General features: G+C 35.7%; 2 protein-coding genes across 3 annotated transcripts; one reads left to right on the forward strand and one right to left on the reverse strand.

Moving 5' to 3' along the window:
* Positions 1-454: 454 nt before the first annotated feature.
* Positions 455-9346, forward strand: LOC113762412 (nucleolar complex protein 2 homolog). 2 transcript variants are annotated; one of them, XM_027305856.1, is made up of 14 exons: positions 455-633; positions 728-849; positions 1304-1364; positions 2236-2344; positions 2427-2478; positions 2608-2702; positions 4023-4088; positions 4845-5354; positions 5762-6064; positions 6170-6493; positions 6626-6832; positions 7448-7537; positions 7653-7747; positions 9025-9346. In XM_027305856.1, the coding sequence occupies exons 2-14, from the start codon at positions 738-740 to the stop codon at positions 9185-9187; spliced, it is 2187 nt and encodes a 728-aa protein (XP_027161657.1). In that variant the 5' UTR covers positions 455-633; positions 728-737; the 3' UTR covers positions 9188-9346. The 2 variants fall into 2 exon arrangements, with proteins under 2 accessions (XP_027161657.1, XP_027161658.1); XM_027305857.1 differs by having other exon boundaries at positions 455-595.
* Positions 9347-10541: 1195 nt separating this feature from the next.
* LOC113756151 lies at positions 10542-11396 on the reverse strand. The gene has a single exon (XM_027299928.1). It carries the CDS (start codon positions 11394-11396, stop codon positions 10542-10544), a length of 855 nt encoding a protein of 284 aa, XP_027155729.1.
* Between the last annotated feature and the right edge of the window lie 7206 nt (positions 11397-18602).

An 18602-nucleotide genomic window follows, 5' to 3' on the forward strand; every position in this document is an offset into this window, starting at 1 on the left:
TTCTCCAAAATCAAAGTTGTGTATGATGTGTCTTAATATTTCGGGATTGGAGTGTTTTTCAAAAACTAGTTTTCAAAACAATAAAATTTTTAAAAAATACTCTAAAAGGTAATCTAAAAACTAGTTTAAATTTTTTTAAAATTTTAAAAAATATCTCAAAATATATTATAGAAACTCTTATACTCTTAAATATCTTAAAATATTTTCTGAAAATATCCCAAAATATAATTTAAAAACTCCTCAACAGCAAAATTTTTCAAAAACACCCCAAAAAACAGCTAATTCAAGCGGCCTTTGGTTTTTTCCCCCACTTTTGCCCTTTTCATTCTGAATATTTTCAACGAAATTATACAGTGACCAGAACAAAAAATAAAATAAAAAGAAAAAAGAAAGAAAAGTCACTTCAGCATATCACCGGCCGGGGCGTTTTAGGGCTTAAGGGCTTACAGCTTAAACCCTCTGCAAGCTCAATTAAAGCTACTGAAACTCTGAAAAGTGAACGATGCTATAATTCCCCACAACCAACTACTGCAACCTGCAAATTTGGAGGAAGGGAGCCGGCCGCCATTGAAGCAATAAAGAAAAAGAAAAAAAAGCAAGTATTCTTCCCTTCTGTCTAGCTTGTTCGCTTGGGTATGTAGTCCTAGGCTTTTTTTTTTTTTTTTTCCTTTCTTCTTCTTCAAATGATTATTTTGAAAATGTAGCGTCTCTTTTTTTCTCCTTTCAGAATTTTTTAGATGGGGAAGCTGGGGAAGAAAGCGAGGAAGTTCGCGAAGAAGAATCTTCAATCAGTCCTTCGGCAGAGAAGGAAAAATAAGGCTTTTTTATCCAAGAAGAAATCTTTTTCCAGTAACTATTCTAACTCCTCCCTCTCTCCTCCCCGCCACTAACACATTGTACACATTTTCTTTAATGGACAAGAATTCTGTGAGATTCTTCGTATGTATTCACCTATAATTATTGTTTAACTGTGGCTATTTTGGTAAAGATAAAGCATTTTGGAATCTAAATTCTTATTTCATTGAGAAACAGACTAAAAGAGTGGTATTAGACTATAAATTTCGAAGTTTATTGGGACATATTAATCTTCTGGACGTACTCAATGTCGTTCCTTAAAGTTATGTATCATGCACTGGAATTTTTCTGATACAAGGAAAAAGTCAGAGGACTTGCTTTAAATTGAACTTCAGTAGCTAAGATTGTATTTTCCCTAAAATTTTGAGGGGATGTGATATAGTTATCCCAGAATAATATTCATCTGCAAAGCAAATGTTGATGATTATTTCCGTCATGTTTGCTGCAGGAGATGATCAGAGTCCTGGGAAAGACAAACTTGATGACACTCTGGACCACTCTAAGGGAAGGTAAAAAGGGTGAAAGCTATTGCCCACTAGAGTGTCTTTTTTTTCTTTTTTTTTTTAATTTTTTTAAGACGACTGCTTCTCCTTGATGTTATTTAGTTTTGAAGGGCAAATTCTTTAGAGGGTGATTCCTTTTAAGCATTCTTCATTAATTTTTATACATGCCAAGTTTCGTCTTGTTGATATCATAAAATTAAACTTGCACAAAAGATGCTCCATTTTGCTTTGTGCATAGTGTTCACTTTTTTTGTATGGAACAAGTGACAGAGAATGTATCTGGGTAAAATTGCTTTTTGCCAAAAGTTTCTCCTCTATTTCAGTTTCCCAAGAAAACTTTTCTTCTTTTCTTTTGATTTCCTCCCTGCTAAAACTTCCAAATAAAGAAAGTGGCACACTTCCTCTCCATTCTTTGACCCTTTTCTCCTATTACTTTAACTTGTAATGGAGCCTAGGATGAGCATCCTCAAGAGCTCTAGGTGCTCAAATTTATGGTTCTGTTCCTTATCACAACTTACTAACATTATTGTCATCTTGACAATAACCATGTGTAGTTCTTCATTTTGATATGGGTAGATTGCAGCATTTTCTTGAAATCCTGCTTGCTGCATGTACTAATGTAGAAATATAAGGAATAAAGTGAATTGTTCACATAACATTTAGTAATTAATCGAGTTTTAATTGTGCTGACTTTGTTATCTGGTTCTCTATGAATTGACTTTTTATTGCCTCTTCCCTTTTTTATCAATTTCCTTTTTCACTAATTCCCAGCCTTTTTCCATCGCTTACACTTTGTTCAATTGAAATCTTACAAGGTTTGCAGATCTCCATGAACTTGCTTATGAACGAGTTCTAATCATTCCTTAATTGTTATCAGAAACACTGATGTTGAAGATGTTGGGGATACTTCTCTTGATGCTGTGTTCACAAAAGATGACTCTGACATGTTTGCTGATATTTCAGATAGTGACGGATATCTTTCAGAGGTTCTTAGCTTCATCATGCCTTTAGTGTCTTATTGACATTTTCTTTTTACGCAATAGCTGATTATTTTGTTGCCTTCATCAGGACTCAAGCTGTCCTCATGTTGTAGGAAGTGAGATTGGCAAATCATTAGAAGGTCATTTCTTGTCTGCCTTGGTTTATAATCTTTTAAGTGTTCTGTTCCTTCTTCCTTATCATTTGATCTGTAGATTTGATCTTGCTGTCTGCATCATGTTAACAATTTGATTGGTTTACTTGTGTGCAGGAAATAAACTTTTCAGTTCATTATCAACACAGAATGAAAAAATTCACAAGGATCTTGCCATGCAAAAGAAAAAATTAAACAGGCTGAGGAAGAAGGTGATTGGTGTTCAATGGGTTGAGATATCCACATTTCTTATTTATGATAATAATGCTGGATCTTATTCGTGCTGAATTCTCTTTTTTTTCTTAACGTCTGCAAAATGAAGTTGTATAATTTTGGCTAAATTCCAATAAAAATTTGGCTTAATAAAATCGACGTCCTCACAGGAGGTAAAACTGTGCTGTTATGCACCTCAGACAATCCTTATTAACTTAGTGAGGGATCCTTACCTCTTTAAAGTACATTTGTAAACTTCGCACAACAAATGCAATCTCTCATCTTGGTCAAGTACATGTTATTGTATCTCTTGCCTTGCTGACATTCTTCATGGGCATTCACCTTACAATGCCTTTCCCATAACGTCCTAGTAGGGATGATCTGTCTTACTTTTTATATGGAGGTTTAGAATATTGGAATACTAAAGGACCAGCAACAAATCTTATGGAATGATAAATGGTTTATTTTAGATCACATAGATTTGCAGCTACAACAAATAGAAGCTGTAAAATGTTTGGTTTTCATCCTCCAAAAACCAGAATGCCTAGTGTCTGCTGCTGCACCTGATGATGGGCTAATTATAATTGGTTGCTGCTTTACATGTCGAGGTCCTTTTGACTCCTCAAAAATTGATTTCCACTGTCATGATCTGTAGAATGCATCCCATTGGATGCTCACCTGTAGATCATTGGTGACCTGCCGCCCTAACTGCTGAATCCATCATTAAGCATCACATACTCCAATACCTAGAGTATCTTATGCCACTTAATTTTCTCACGATTGAATATGTTTAAAAAAGACCCACAAATATGCAAATCCAGATATGTCAACAGGTACTTTTGACTTCTTGACTAAATTTTGTATCTCTAAGTTTTTTGATTGGGTTTGCCTATTGAAAGGCTGACGATCATGGATGGGTTGCTGGCCTAGGATTAATTTTGGCTGAATTGAAATCTCCACTTCTCTTTATCCCAGTCTTCCCTTATCATCATGCCCTTCTTTTTTCCTTTCTTTCTCTTGTGAATGCCTTGTCATTCCCTGCTTTAGCAATCAGCATTCTGATTTGCGTTGGCTTAGTAATATGCTTTGCAATGATATTTACTGTATGTAAGATACATATAAACTTGTACTTGGTCTTTGGTGTTATAGAAAATGTGCTTGTATGAAGATCTGATAGGTTGTTGGGTTTCTTGTATTGTTGCTAAATGTCTGTCCTTCATGTGTAAATCAATCTCTTGGATTTTTACAATTTCCTTTTTAGCAGATTGCTGTTTTTTCCCCTTAATGTGACAAAGCTAATTCACTTGGAAAATTTACAGGATCCAGAATTCAGCAAGTTCTTGAAAAACTACAAGGGCATAGAAAATTCTCAAAATGGAAACATGGTAGGTTGTTGTTCCTGGTGATATTAAAATTGTCAATGTTAGGGTGATGAACTTTGCTCATTCTGATGTTGATTGAATATTGCTACGGATCAATATTTATTTATCTTCATTTCTGTGATGTGTATGTTGCAGATGTCGTTGCTAGTTGATCTAACATCATGGTCTCTGAACTGGCAGACCAGTTGTCTAAAATTTAAGTGTTAATGATTTGAAGGTTTAACTTGGGAACAATCATTTAACAAAAGGCCACTAAGAATAGCTGAATATCAAGTTACAATTTATCCCACAGAAGTGTCTGTTTACTTACGTATGGGAGAATCAGAAACTACATGAAGCATGCTTTACTGAATGACTATCTCTAAAATTGTCTGCTTCCTCATTATTCGTCTCTCTGAACTCCAAGTAAAGCAATGATGTATTGACGTTATTTTAACCTACTTCGAGTTGCTTACTCTTGACATATCTTACAGTGTTATCTTGTCTTTGAAACCAGATGGGTACTGAATGTCTCACTTGATAATTCCTGTCTTGTTAGTTTTGAGATAAGTTCTCTAATTGGAGTTTACATTATTTGTGCAACACTAAATAAAACCAGAGGTTTTCTTGAAGTGGCAAATTAAAGTGACATAGATTTTCTCTCACACAATAAACTTTTAGGGTTGAAACATGCTTGAAGGTTTGAAAGATTTAGCTGATTGAGATTCCTTCAATTGTTTTTACAGCTGTCATTAAACATGCAGTCTTTCCCTGTTACAGTATTCTGATGAAGATGAGGAGTCAAAGAAAGTGATACATCTGGTAGATAATAATGAAGCTGCTGAAGACAAAGGCAAACTTTTTACAAGTTCTGCTATTAATTTGTGGTGTCAATTAGTCAAAGAAGAGCATAGCAGTTCTGCCTTTGTTTGTCTACTTAATGCATATCGAGCAGCTTGCCACTATGGAGCTGAGTCATTAGTTCATCAAATTCAGAACAGCGAGACCTTCTGTAGCATATTGATGTTTGTGCTTTCTGAGGCGGATGATATTTTTCGGAGGCAGTTGCAGATATCGTCAGTCAATTGTAAAAAGGAAACCATATTAGAGCTGCAGAATACCTCTAAATGGCAAACTATAAAGCCATTTGTCAAGTCCTACTTCAGAAGTACATTGTTTTTGTTGGATCAAGTGGCTGATTCAGACATCCTAAATTTTGCTTTGAACCGACTCAGAGCTTCTCTAATATTCTTTGCGGTCTTCCCATCGCTGCTGCACAGACTCATTAAGGTAGAACGGTTTGGAAGATTTTTTGTAACATTCAATCACATTAAAAAGCCATGTAGTTTCTTGAAAGCAAATAGGTTTTTTGGCCATATAGCATGTTCCCTTTCGATTCAAATAAACTTATAGGTTGATACTTGGAACTTTATCTTGTACCCATTAAATTAGTATGGTGGTGACAAAGAAGGCTTCATTTTTCTCATCACAGGGAAACTATTTATCACCATCATGAGGTGCCTATGAACCCAACACAACGATTAATTACTACATGCTATTTTTCAGCAATATTCTGCTTTTCCTGTAGATTAGGTTTATTGTTTCACAGGCAATCCATATACTAGAATACATTTTGGATTTTTTGATTCTTCATCTTTACTTTTTTCCATCCACTAACACTTGTTCATTTGAAGCAGACTACAGTCCATTTGTGGGCAACTGGAGGAGGGATTCTTTCCTCAACTTCCTTCCAAATAATACGGGATGTTGCTGCACTATTCAGTGTTGATTACTTTGACACCTGCATAGCTAAAACTTTCGTTGCTTATATGGCTCAGAGCAGGGTTTCTAAGATTCTTAATAATAGACACTTGCTGTTTTTGGCAAATTGCATCGTTGAAATTTGCTCTTTGGATGTGCAAAACTCGTCTCGTAAGGTCCTAGATTCTATTTCTCAACTTTCCAGAATATTGCGATGGGGCCTGCAAACAAAGAAGAAGGTATACAATGACATTGTCTGTCTTATAACCTTCTCGTTTCTTCCTTAATGTGACGGTGTTAAGGAGGCTTCTTTCAAATAATATGGTCTTTTATTCGTAACACAGGAAGTGCTGAAAAAGATATGCAGTTGGGAGTATGCTAACTGCATTGACCTTTGGGTTAGATTCATATCAGTCAACATACAAGATCACGATCTTCAACCTTTATTGTTCAGGATCATTCAGCTCATAAATGGAGTTGCTTGCATGTTTACTGGTCCAAGATATCTTCCTTTGAGATTCAAGTGCATCCAGTGGCTTAATAATCTATCAACTTCGAGTGGCATCTTTATTCCTGTTGCATCATATGTGTTGGATGTGCTGGAAATTGATAATGTCAAAGAGGGTGGAAAGCTGGGAAATGCCTTAGACTTCTCGACTGTCCTTAGGGTTGGTAGTCAGTAGACTGTTATTGCATATGTGCATGCTGCTCTTATTGGTTCCTTTTGAGCTGTAAATCTCTTCTGAAACTGAACCTCTTTAGCTACCTAATATTAATTTTTGATCTCTTGGATGGTGCAGTTGCCAAAAAGTTGTTTAAAATCAAAAACCTTCCAAGAGGAATGTCTTTCATCTGCGATTGAGCAACTGTCATTTCACTTTTCCCAATGGAGTTATCACATTTCCTTCCCAGAGTTAGCAACTATTCCTCTTTTTTATCTAAGAAAGTTTCATGATCGTACCAGTGCCGAAAGTCTACGCCGTACTGTGAAGCGCTTGATTGACCAGGTTTTAGCTCTGACTTTCTCTCTCTCTCTCTCTCTCCTTGGGCCTCATATAGTTTTATTTATTTTCCAATGTGTCAGAAAATTACATGATTTTTCAAATATAAAAACTTTTTCTAGCCCAAATCCTCCCTTCTTTTTTCTTGCCATTTGTACCTTATAGATAGATCACTATTTGTATCAGGCCTTACAGGTCCTGTTGCCATGGATCCCATGGTGTTGGCTTCTCCATTATTGTGTTCCTCAATATCTAAAATACCCTTGTATTAACATAAACTAGTGAACCTGTACATGGGAATTATTTTTGGGGAGAGAGAGGGAGAGATAGAGAGTGAGAAATATTAAATTTTTCTGCTTTAAGTTGGAGTTGACTATATGTTTCTGTGATGTTTTCTACTTTCATATTGTCATTTGCATCATCTTGCCAGTTTGGCTTCTTTCTAGCAGATAAGGTTATTGTCATACCTTGCTGAATGGGATCTGATGATAGAAGATTTTAGGAATTGAGATGTTATCAGTTTCTTCCATTTTTTGTTTTGCCTTTAAGATTATAACTTATTTATTGGTTTCTGTGCACAATATCACCGTTGTTGTAATAACCTTCCTTTGAAAACTGCAGATTGAACAGAATGTCAACTTTGTGCAGAAAAGAAGAGATGAGGTAGTTTTTTCGCCCAAAGATCATCAATCTGTTGAAACATTTCTCCAGGTTCTCTTCCTTATCAATCAATTTCTTAACCTTTGTTTAATGGAATTTAAATCATTCTTTGATGGGACCTAAGCTGTTACCTTTTTATCTGACTTCAAAAAATGTTTCTTATTAGCTTGAAAAGTCTGGAAAGAATGCTTCATTCACTCAATATTACCAAAGCATCCTGGAAAGGGCTGCTCTAAGAAGTTTGTACAAGGAAAACATAAGGTATCAGTACTTTCAAGTTTGTAACTGTTTTGATGAGCTAGATCCAGTACTTCATTGAGATGCTTGGAGACTGGAAATTTGTTAGATGTTTAACAATATCTACTGTTTCTGGGGAATGTTTACCCGTAAATAATTTCTCCAACATGAAAGCACATGCTCAATGATATGCTTGCTGAAAGAAGGATTGTCTTTCCTAATCATGCGTATAGTTCACATATTGCTATGTAGAGGAAGAATGGAAAGAGAGACAAATAGTGAAACAAAATGAAAAGCATTGAAAAGATTTCTGGTGTCCAAGTAGAGGTGGCGCCTAGGATGATTCATTAGTTTGATGTATTATTTTAGCAATGCAGGACAAGGCCATATACTGCAGCAGGTGTGTCTTTTAATTGCACTTGCAATTGATGAATGAAACAAAACAAGTGTTACTGCAAAACAACCAAGTGATAAGATGAAAAATTTCTCAGAAAGGTGAAAGAGTATTGAATCTATTGAATAAGGAAGACAGACACTTGTCCAAAATCCCTTGTGAGCCTGGCTTTGGTCTCATAAATGTTACCGAAGTATCTGAGAGCTTAAACTGTTATTAAGTGCAATTAAGGTGCTTAGTTCGTCTAACCAGATACTCTTGTAGTATCACATGTCATTTCGATTTTATTAGTGGGAAAGGTCTATGTTAGATTTTCAGGGTGCCTTTACACAAAAAGGAACATACAGTGTGTACTATTTGTAGTTGCAGTTAGATATGAACAAATGGATATGGTACTTTTTCTTTCTCTAATTTTTCTCCCAAAGATATTAGACTGGCAGTTGACTGATGTTTCCTGATGCATGGATTGAAGTTATTTTCATTGACTTTATTTATTTTATCAATGGGTTGTAACGAGGAAGACGAATGTATTCGACTGACATTTTTGCTTTTCTTGATATTTTGCTGCCATCAGATATGGCATTTGTAGAATTATTATCAATCACATCAATAGGGTAGCCTGTTTAGTGCATTAAAATTTCATGATATAGTATTCGTCATTAGATGAATTACTGTTTTGGTTATCTTCCAACTCATCTGGGTATATAATGGATTGCATATGGGAATGAAAGGCTCGAGAACCGTAATGTTTACTGCAAATGTTGCCATAAATATACAAGTTGGTTTTTCAAACATGAGCTGTTTTCTTCTTAAAACCAGATAGCCTCTTACATGAGAACCAAAATGGTTGCTAATGTCTGTTGTCCATCTCACAATTAATGACCTACTTATCAATAAATTCCTGCAGCTCACTGAAGCAGAAAAAGTCAAAGAGAAAAAGAGGGCAGCAGATAGAAAATTCAAGGGATGAAGGTTCGGGTGCTGATCCTGCATTAAATGCTGCTGCTGCCAATGGAACTTCGGGTTTCAAGGGGAATGAAAGACGAACTCCAAAAGTGAAAAGAATGTAGCATTGTTCTTTCATTAAAGGTTCGAGGAAATGTGATTGATTTTGATTCCTATTTCGGCCATTAAGCTGAGCGTTTTCATATGCATTATTCATTGGTAGCCGGTTCTTGGAGTTTCTTATTGGTTATAAAAGATCACTGCAAGCAGCGGATCATCCGTGATGCCTTTGTGGCAAGTTCTCTCTGGAGAATTGGAGCACAACACTCCCAAGTCCCTAATTGCTCCTAAAAAAAAAAAAGAAAAAAAAACTGTATGCTTATGTTTTAATGTGGTTATACCGTGACAAGCGTCCCATTGAAAACTTCCAGCAAGCCTTACTATCAGATGTCCGAACTCTTACTGAACATTTGTCAACTAATAATGTCCTGACCTTCAGTGGAATGAGTTGCTGACTGAAGGTTTTGCCAAACAGCCTTGCTCTTCTTTCCACAGCAAATAACTTTGTTAATGGCTTAGCTGGCATTTAATGAATCGCAGTCTAACAAATGAAATTTTCTTGCAATAAAAACCCGGGGTTGGGAGCACTGTCCAAGTGTCAAGATGGCTCTTTCCTGCTTTTGAGAGCGCTGGTATGCATGGTGCATAATTGGGAGCACAACTTTTATTACACTTATCAGGCGTAAGAACTATGAAGCCCTCCACCATTCAGGAAGACTCGGTTAAGCGTCAGAATTGCTGATGCTATTTCATTGATTCTCTTTTGCTGGAAAAAGACAACAATTATTAAGATGGCTCTTGGCATTATATTTCAATTACTGAAATATCAAGTAGAATTATCATGGTCCACCCAAATCAACAGTTTGAACGATTTACTATTCTTGGTCCAATTCCGACCGCCATGCACAAAAATGATATTATTTTAGAATATCATATTCTTCACAAAGTTGTGTTAATACTTGGTAGTGTTTCTGCCAATTGTCGTCTCTGTTTTCTTCTTCTGGTGTTGGCTTGGTAGTTAATTATTAGATCCCATTCAGCTTTATTAGGCAAGACTATGGTCAAATTAGATTTGATCCTTCGACAAGCCAAGCCGCCATGCATGCAGGCAGTCCTTTAGCAGGCCAGCCAGCCAGCCAGCCTCTTTTGCTCATTTGGCTGACTTCTTGGTCAATATTAGCGTTCGATTAAAAGGGATAAGATATAGTCAGAGACTAAAAGAGACAATAATATATTTAGCCTTTTGACGCAATTTGAATTGGTGCCAAAATTTGTTGCTGCTACAATATCTATCATACAAGTGCAACAACTAACTATTACTACTAACTACTACGCCGATAGAGACCCCAAGTATCTGTGGCTGCTGTGAACTAACTAAACGGGATGGTCAAAATACTCGTGCCACGACCAAAACAGTTTTCACACATCTGCAATGCCTCCGATCGACGCCTTCACTACGGCGGTTGCGCGGGGATCGCCACTGCAACTCAATGCTCTGAGGACGGCCCATAATCCGTTGCTTCTTGCCATGCATGGACTGTGGTTATTGCTGCTATCATCATTTTCCGATCGGGTCTTAGAAAATGATGAGCTTCGTCGTCGAGCCTGCCTATTCTTCATGTCCCTCAGCTCCATTTTCGTTCTGAATTTCGTGACTCCGAAGAAGAACGTGTACCATTTCGACTTCCCTGATGACGTTAAGAAGGACATTTTGTGAGCGGACAAATCCTGCTCTTTATTGCGCTTTCTTCTTATGTCCTTGTTCCCTTGATCTGATGCTTCAGGTGCTGGCAACGATTTATAGCCTCCAGACGAACCCTTTTTTGCACCCGTGGAATTTGAAGCATTCTTTCTTCTTGAAGTTCTTCTTTTAAGGGATGAAGCAAGATTCCATTTCCATCTAAAAAACCATCTTCTCTTGTGCTTTTTGTGCTTGACCTTTTCGATTCTTTCGGGGTTTTCGGAGATGGGGTGTTTGAAAGAAATGAGTTTACCACAAAAAATGATGTTTTCAGGTGGTGTATAAGAGAACGAAGCTTTCCCCGAGCTCAACTCTCCACTAAAGAACTCGAAATAATCGTCTCCCTCGGAAGATTTGAAGCTTGTGTTTTGTGATTCTCTTGAGGAGTCTTCCCACGTATCAGCATCGCTGTTGATTGAAAATTCACAAAAGGAAAGAGTCTCTTCTTCATCCTCCTCGTCTATGTCATGCATGTTTGGCTCAACTTTTTCCACCTGTGGTTCCGTGGGACAATACTTCTTGACAAGAACCATTGGGATCAATTGCTATCCCAAAACAAAGCTGAAATTCTGATCCAATAATTTAGGGAGTATTGGAGACAGACGAAGAAGGTGAGTAGTTAGGAGTTGCACAAGAGTTTGATTCTTGGATAGGTTGATGAATGCCATTAAGGAATGAGGTAGTATATTTATATGGGGCAGTTTGGAGGGATTTTTATTATTCAAGATGTCCTTCTAGACGGGCACAAAGATCGCGGGGCGTTCGCGGGTGTCAGGAAGGTTGGTGACTTTTAAGTTTTAACAATAGGCATCCATCTAGAAGATAGAAGACTGGCATGAGAAAAGCAAGTCCACGATGGTCTAATAATCCCCAAATGGATCCACCAAAAATTACGTAAATTAAATTATACATGATGGCCGATGGGATCCCCTGCTCGACAAATTAAACCGGCTTTTTTCCTTCCTTATGGCAAATGCAACTTAATAATCAATGGATTAATTTTTCCTACACCACAGCATTAGATAAATGATAACTATGCAAAATTTGAATTTAAAATTTAATTTTTACACACAAGTCATGAATCAAACGGGGATAATGTATATATTGTCAGTGTATATAAGATTTACTCATAATCAATTGTTAAATGCTCCAATTAAGGGCAATTATAGATAGTAGCATCATTTTTCCTTTCATGATCATAAGTTCAGTGAGTTGTTACGCAAAATAAAATAGTGGGAGATGCATTGAAAGAAATATTTTGATTAATCCAATTTGCTTTTGAGTTGTAGCCAGTAGGATTACGATCGATGCAATTGTTACGAACACAGTTGATCAGTGAAAATTTTCTTATAAAGTTATAAATTGACAATTAATTCCATCGTTAGTAAAATTCTCAATGGACAACCTTGTTTTAGGCTAGGAATTCCCATAACAAGTCTAAAAAACGAGCAAATGTTTCATATACTAGACTATTTTTCACATAGCTTAAGAAGTTGAAATCATGTTAAATTATAGCTACAGCGGTTTTAGCGCAACGGATCTTCTGTTTCACACCCCGTGTCACTCTCTATTCCACTTTTTATTATATTGCTATTTATCCTACATAAACATCATGTTTTAGTTCTTTTTTATTTCCTTAAGATCCAATAACTATTAATTGAGTAAAAAATAAATACAACAGCTTCAAAAAAATAATATATAATAAAAAATTAAAAAATACAGCAGAAAATTCATAAAAAATCTCTTTTTTTTATGCATTTTGATTTTTTGAGTATGTTAAATTTTGTGTATAACTCAATTAATAGTTATTGGATCTTAAGGAAACAAAAAAGAACTAAAACATGATATTTATGTAGGAGAAATAACAATATAATAAAAAGTGGAACAGAGAATGGCACAGGGTGTGGGACAGAAGATCCGTTGCGCAAAAGGCCCTAAAATTTTTAGCGCAACAGATCTTCTGTCTCACATCCTGTGCCACTCTTTGTCCCACTTTTTATTATATTACTATTTATCCTACAGAAATATCATATTTTAGTTCTTTTTTGTTTCTGTAAGATCCGATAACTATTAACTGAGTAATACAAAAAATTTAACAAACTCAAAAAATCAAAATGCATAAAAAAATGAGATTTCTTATGAATTTTCTGCTATATTTTTTAATTTTCTATTGTATATTACTTTTTTGAAACTGTTGTATTTATTTTTTATTCAATTAATAGTTATTGGATCTTAAGAAAACAAAAAAGAACTAAAACATGATATTTATGTAGGAGAAATAACAATATAATAAAAAATGGAACAGAGAATAACACAGGGTATGGGACAGAAGATCCGTTGCGGCCTTTTGCAGACATAAATAGCTGTGTTTGGATTGCATTTTCCATGATTTTTCATGAAAAAATTACTGTAGCGATTTGATGTATGTGAGGAAAAAAGGTAATAGGGAAATGTGATCACGGAAAATGATATAATTTTCCGACGGAAAATGATGTAATTTTCCGACGGAAAACCGCAATCCAAACAAGGTTAGTTTGCCTCTGCCTAAACTGCCTGCATTTTTGGTAGAGTTTCTAGAATTACTATAGCCAAACGTGTTTGAGGGAAAAAAAAATTTAATGTGAGTGAAAATTAAAATTATATAAGTGGCTTTTACTTTAGACGGTAATGAAATACTCATTCACTGTGAAAGATAAAAATTCCACAGACTAGGCTGGCAGCAACAGATGGAAGTTTGACTGATAATCAAAGTTTCATTTTCTAGATGAAGAAGCGGTCCAGGCCTCCAATCAGATGTAGTAATTTAATTTTACCGTCAAGCAAAACACGTTATTCGTTGCATGAAGAAAAGACTGCCATCGTTATTCTAGTCTTCTAGATGGCAAATTAAAACTAGCTGGTTAGAAGGATTAGCCATTTTTTTCAATTTCCCGTGTCATCACCAGTTTGAATTTAGTCGGGACAGAGCAGAGACGACGGAGACAAAGTGGAGGCAGTGAGGACGATTGTTCCCACCAAAATCTTCTTCGTATCCACTCTTTTTCCATCCATATATATAAAAATGTAGTTTTACTCTCGCGCTTAAATGAAATTATTTCCACTATCCTTCACCAAAGTATAAGTATTAGAGAATTGCCCCGTCCGTCAAAATCTGCATACACACATATAAAATTGTAGGTTTGCCCTCACACTTAAATGAAGTAATTCTCGTTGTCTTTCAACAAAATCTAAAGTAGTAGTAGTGTACACTTTGTTATATGCCTCTATATCTAAATAATTTAACAACAATTAAAATAAGAATAAATCTTTCTTACACTGGCAGTGTATACACTATCATTGTTGGATTCATGGCATATGTGCAAAAATTAAATTTCAAATTCAAATTTACATAATTATCATTTATCCAATGCTAATAGCGTATATACACTGTCAGTGTAGGAAAGATTAATTCTTAAAATAAATGACACCAACTTGTCTAAACTAGACTCAATTTGCATTTATTCTTCTTCTTTATCTATGCTAACGTGCTCCCAGTACATAATAAACCCATTTCAAAAGTTTTTTTTTAAAAATTTTTTCACTACACATTGGAACTCACAAACACTGCTCATTTTTTATTTCATCTTAATGAAAAAATTAAAGAAAATTTATTAGGGTTGTGAGGGGAGAAGTTGAAGAATCCTTTCATAGAAATTTGATATTTGAGAGATATATATTTTATTACTAAACTATAAATTAATTATACGCGTAACTTTTAGCGTATACTGTAATTAATAAAATTTCATATATTAACTTTACTCCCACTAAATTTCCTTTCTAGATTCCCCCCCCCCCCCGGCGCAAGAAAAGACGGAGGCAGAAACTTTGGATTTTCACTCAGCGTTGGGTCCCATGATCCGTTCTTCTCCCTCTCTTTTGAGTCAATCGGCTGATTGTAAGAAAGGTCTCAAGTCCAAGTGCCGGCCATCCCTCGTGCCTACTACTACTACTAGAAGAAGCAGTACTAAATTACTAAATCCTCATAACTTGGGAATTACAACTACCGTAACTCTGAAGAGTCTCTAGTCTTGGATTCTAGAATTGGGGGTCCCCCGGCAGCCAGCCGCGCAAGTCCCCTAGCCCTGGCCCGCTTTCTTTGCTTGGGGAAGAGGCTGAGGGGTAGTTTGACATGGTTAGGCCTATCTATCACTTTGTTGCATTATCGATTGGCGATATGGGGTACGGAAGGTTTGCAGGGAATCAAGAAGACAACGCTAAAATGTTAATAATCTGATGATAGAAGACCAAAGATGGGGTGCTCAAATTTGCTGCTATCATGTCTTTCTTGTTGGTTTCTTGGTCTTTTGAAATGTAACATCTCTTCTTTTTTTTTTTTTTTTGTTTTTTAAGGAAAAATGCAATGGTGACAAATCAGTAATTTTGGGCCATCTTTAATATTAGTTTGCAGTCCAAATTTCCAGAATGTAATGTCATGGAAACCAAGTGCGGGCTCTTCAAATCATTTAGTACAACATTGTACCAAGAGATAACTAGAATAAAGTGTTATTTGCCGGTATCAGTTAGCTCCTCTAAAAAGATAGTGCATGCCCTGGAATACCACTGTTGACGTGAGAATTGTAATTCTTAAATATATCTGCTTGAATATCAGTGTTGACGTGAGGATTGTAATTTTAAAATACATCTGAACCTGATTTGTAGTGGATAGTGGAGCCAAAACCGCAACGGATCTTCTGTCCCACATCCTGTGCCACTCTGTGTCCCACTTTTTATTATATTATTATTTCTCCTATATAAATATCATGTTTTAATTCTTTTTTGTTTCCTTAAGATTCAATAAATATTAATTAATTAAAGCATAAATACAACAACTTCAAAAAAGCAATATATAATAAAAAATTTAAAAATACAGCAGAAAATTCATAAAAAATTTCATTTTTTTATGCATTTTGATTTTTTGAGTTTGTTAAATTTTGTGTATTACTCAATTAATAGTTATTGAATTTTAAGAAAATAAAAAAGAATTAAAACATGATGTTTATATAGGAGAAATAGCAATATAATAAAAAGTGATACAGAGAATGGCACAGGATGTGGGACAGAAGATCCGTTGCGAGCCAAAACTATCAAATTTTTTTTTGTTATAAAAATAAAAATCTAACGTAATACATATCCACTTCATAGTCACATGCTTGTATAAAAATACAGAGAGATTACGTGGATTAATGTATTGGAAAGTACATTAATGTGCTAGTTAAAAGGGGCAGTCACATTAATGTACTTTCCGATCTGCATTTGTAACTATCCCTTTTAACTAATTTATGTGCAAGAGTATTGCCAGAAACAGATGTTGATCACTACTTCAAAATTATGTGGTTGCCATGTCATTGCTTTATATTACTACTATCTGAAACCCACAATATAATTACCAGAAACAAAATCACACATCAAACAATAATGGTTGAAACTTGTACGGTCAATTTGTACTTTTGCACCCTGGAACAAGTAACACGAAGCATTAATTAACTCCCAAATCATAACAGTTGGATACGTGCAAGTGTAGAATCCAGATTATGTTACAATTTCAGTTGTTCAAAATTTGCTGTCCAGATCGGAGTTCAGCACTGTCGTGAGGACCTGCCATCACTCGATACAAAATCATTCACATACAAATTACAATCTTGGAATGCAACCTATAGATGCTTTTACAACATTATTAGCATGGTGTTGACCACCGGAACCAATGGTCTTGAGCAGCCCCAGTAGTCCTTGAGGACTTCTGTTTTTGCTTCCAACTTGGCTGATTGCAGCCATCTTCTTATCATGGTCACTTTCCAATCCAAACAAGGTAGAGGATGGAGATGGATTTTTACGGCTCTGCCTATTCTTTATATCTCTCAATGCCATCTCTGTTGGAACAGTCCTTGACCCTCCAAATAAAAGAAATGACCATCTCAACTTCCTTACTGAATTCAAGACAGATATCTTATTACCAACTGATGGAAGCTTCTCTAACTTTTGCTTTTCTTTTCTTCTGTTATTAGTAGTGCTGATGTTACAGGAACCATTCCATGGAAAGGATTCTGCTGGTTTCTTGATTAATTTCGATTCTTTGACACTCATAAGATTTTGGAAGCCGATTTCAGAGGAGGGTTCGCCGTAAGGAATGACTTTTCCACAGAAAATGATGTTTTCAGGTGGATGAGAGGTGGTGGTTGTACTCCACTCTTCGCTACAGAAGTCAAAAAGCTGATCTTGATCGGAGCCAGAGGTGGAGGTGGAGCTTGATGGTTGCAGCAGTTGCCGTGAGTATTCTTGTTCAATTTCTTCCTCATGGGCAGCAGCTGAATTGATTGAATAATCACACAGTGAGAGTGTATCTTCTGATTCAGTATCATCATCATAGAAGCTCTCCATGTTTGAGTCAGAATTGGCTTCTTCAAAATCCATTAGTGATTCTTTGCTGTACGCAGAAGAAGTACTTGATGATTTATGTGATGACTTTGCGGAATGAGTAGGGTGAGAGAGGTAGAGACTATATATATATACACAGGAATTTGACTTCGTCTTGTTTTGAGTACCAACCAGGGCATTCCTTTAAGACGGAATATTCAACAATAAATCTTACGTGGAATTGTCCAAGTACCACCAAACCCTAATTGTTTATGACTACCAATGACTATGTGCTAACCTTAATAGGCGTAAGCTGTTATAATATTAAAGGTAAATGACTACCAATGACTTCTCTATCCCTATTCTGTCTTTCCCACATCGTTCTTGGGGATTAAGGGTTGGGTAGTTAAATTCCCAGATTTGTCTCAAAAGTTACCGGCTTTTGAGGTTAAATTTGGAATTAGGTTTAATTAAACAATTTCTTACTTCTGTGAGAAAAGGAAAAAGGCTACCAATGAGTATGGGCTGACCTCAAGTTGCTTTTGGGAAAAAGTGGTAAAATCATGAAAATGTCTAAATAAAAAGAAAATCAATACATGCAAGTGTGTATTTTTTAAATGGTATAAAATGAGTATAAATTGAGACTAAAGAACGTCCATTAATCACCCGTTAAAAAAATTTTAAAAGAATAAAAGTGTTCAAAGAGAATTACCATGATAGCCCTCAAGCATCTTGAAAAATTTTTGTTTCCTCTATATATATGAGTTCACAAATCACAATTTCAGGTGAAGGGAGAATGAGGTATCTTAGAACGGTAATTATGAGAAGGCAACTTTACCTTTCTTAGAGTCTTGTGTTTTGGTCTTTTAAGTAATAAATGGGCAGGTTGTTTTTTCCTCTTTAGTTTTTTGGACAACTGCTATGGAGAATGTCTAGGCTCCCGTGAAGAAAACACACCCAAGCATGGTTACTGATGACTGCAAATGTAGTCGTTGCTTTTCACCTCGACCTAATGTCATGCATCTCAGAGTTCCTAGTACGCATTTGTCTAGCGTTCAACCGTTCGCATTTTATTTTTATTTTTGGCTTAGGATATCCCGGTTTTTTGCCAGACTAATCACTTAGGTCACGTAGAACCTTGTCACAAAGATACACAGTGAGATAACACACGGATATCAATCACGGACGTACCGGTATAGATCAGGCTATGTAACCAGTCGGACTACCTGCTGGAGTTCAACCATTCGCGTTGTTTGAATTGTCATTTTTCTCCGCAAAGAATTTTTATATTTTTTTATAAATATATTTTTCAATCACTTTTTTATTTTTTATGTATCAAATATAGTTAC

Source organism: Coffea eugenioides, chromosome 2 (genome assembly GCF_003713205.1).
Source record: "Coffea eugenioides isolate CCC68of chromosome 2, Ceug_1.0, whole genome shotgun sequence".
Taxonomy (NCBI): Eukaryota; Viridiplantae; Streptophyta; class Magnoliopsida; order Gentianales; family Rubiaceae; genus Coffea; species Coffea eugenioides.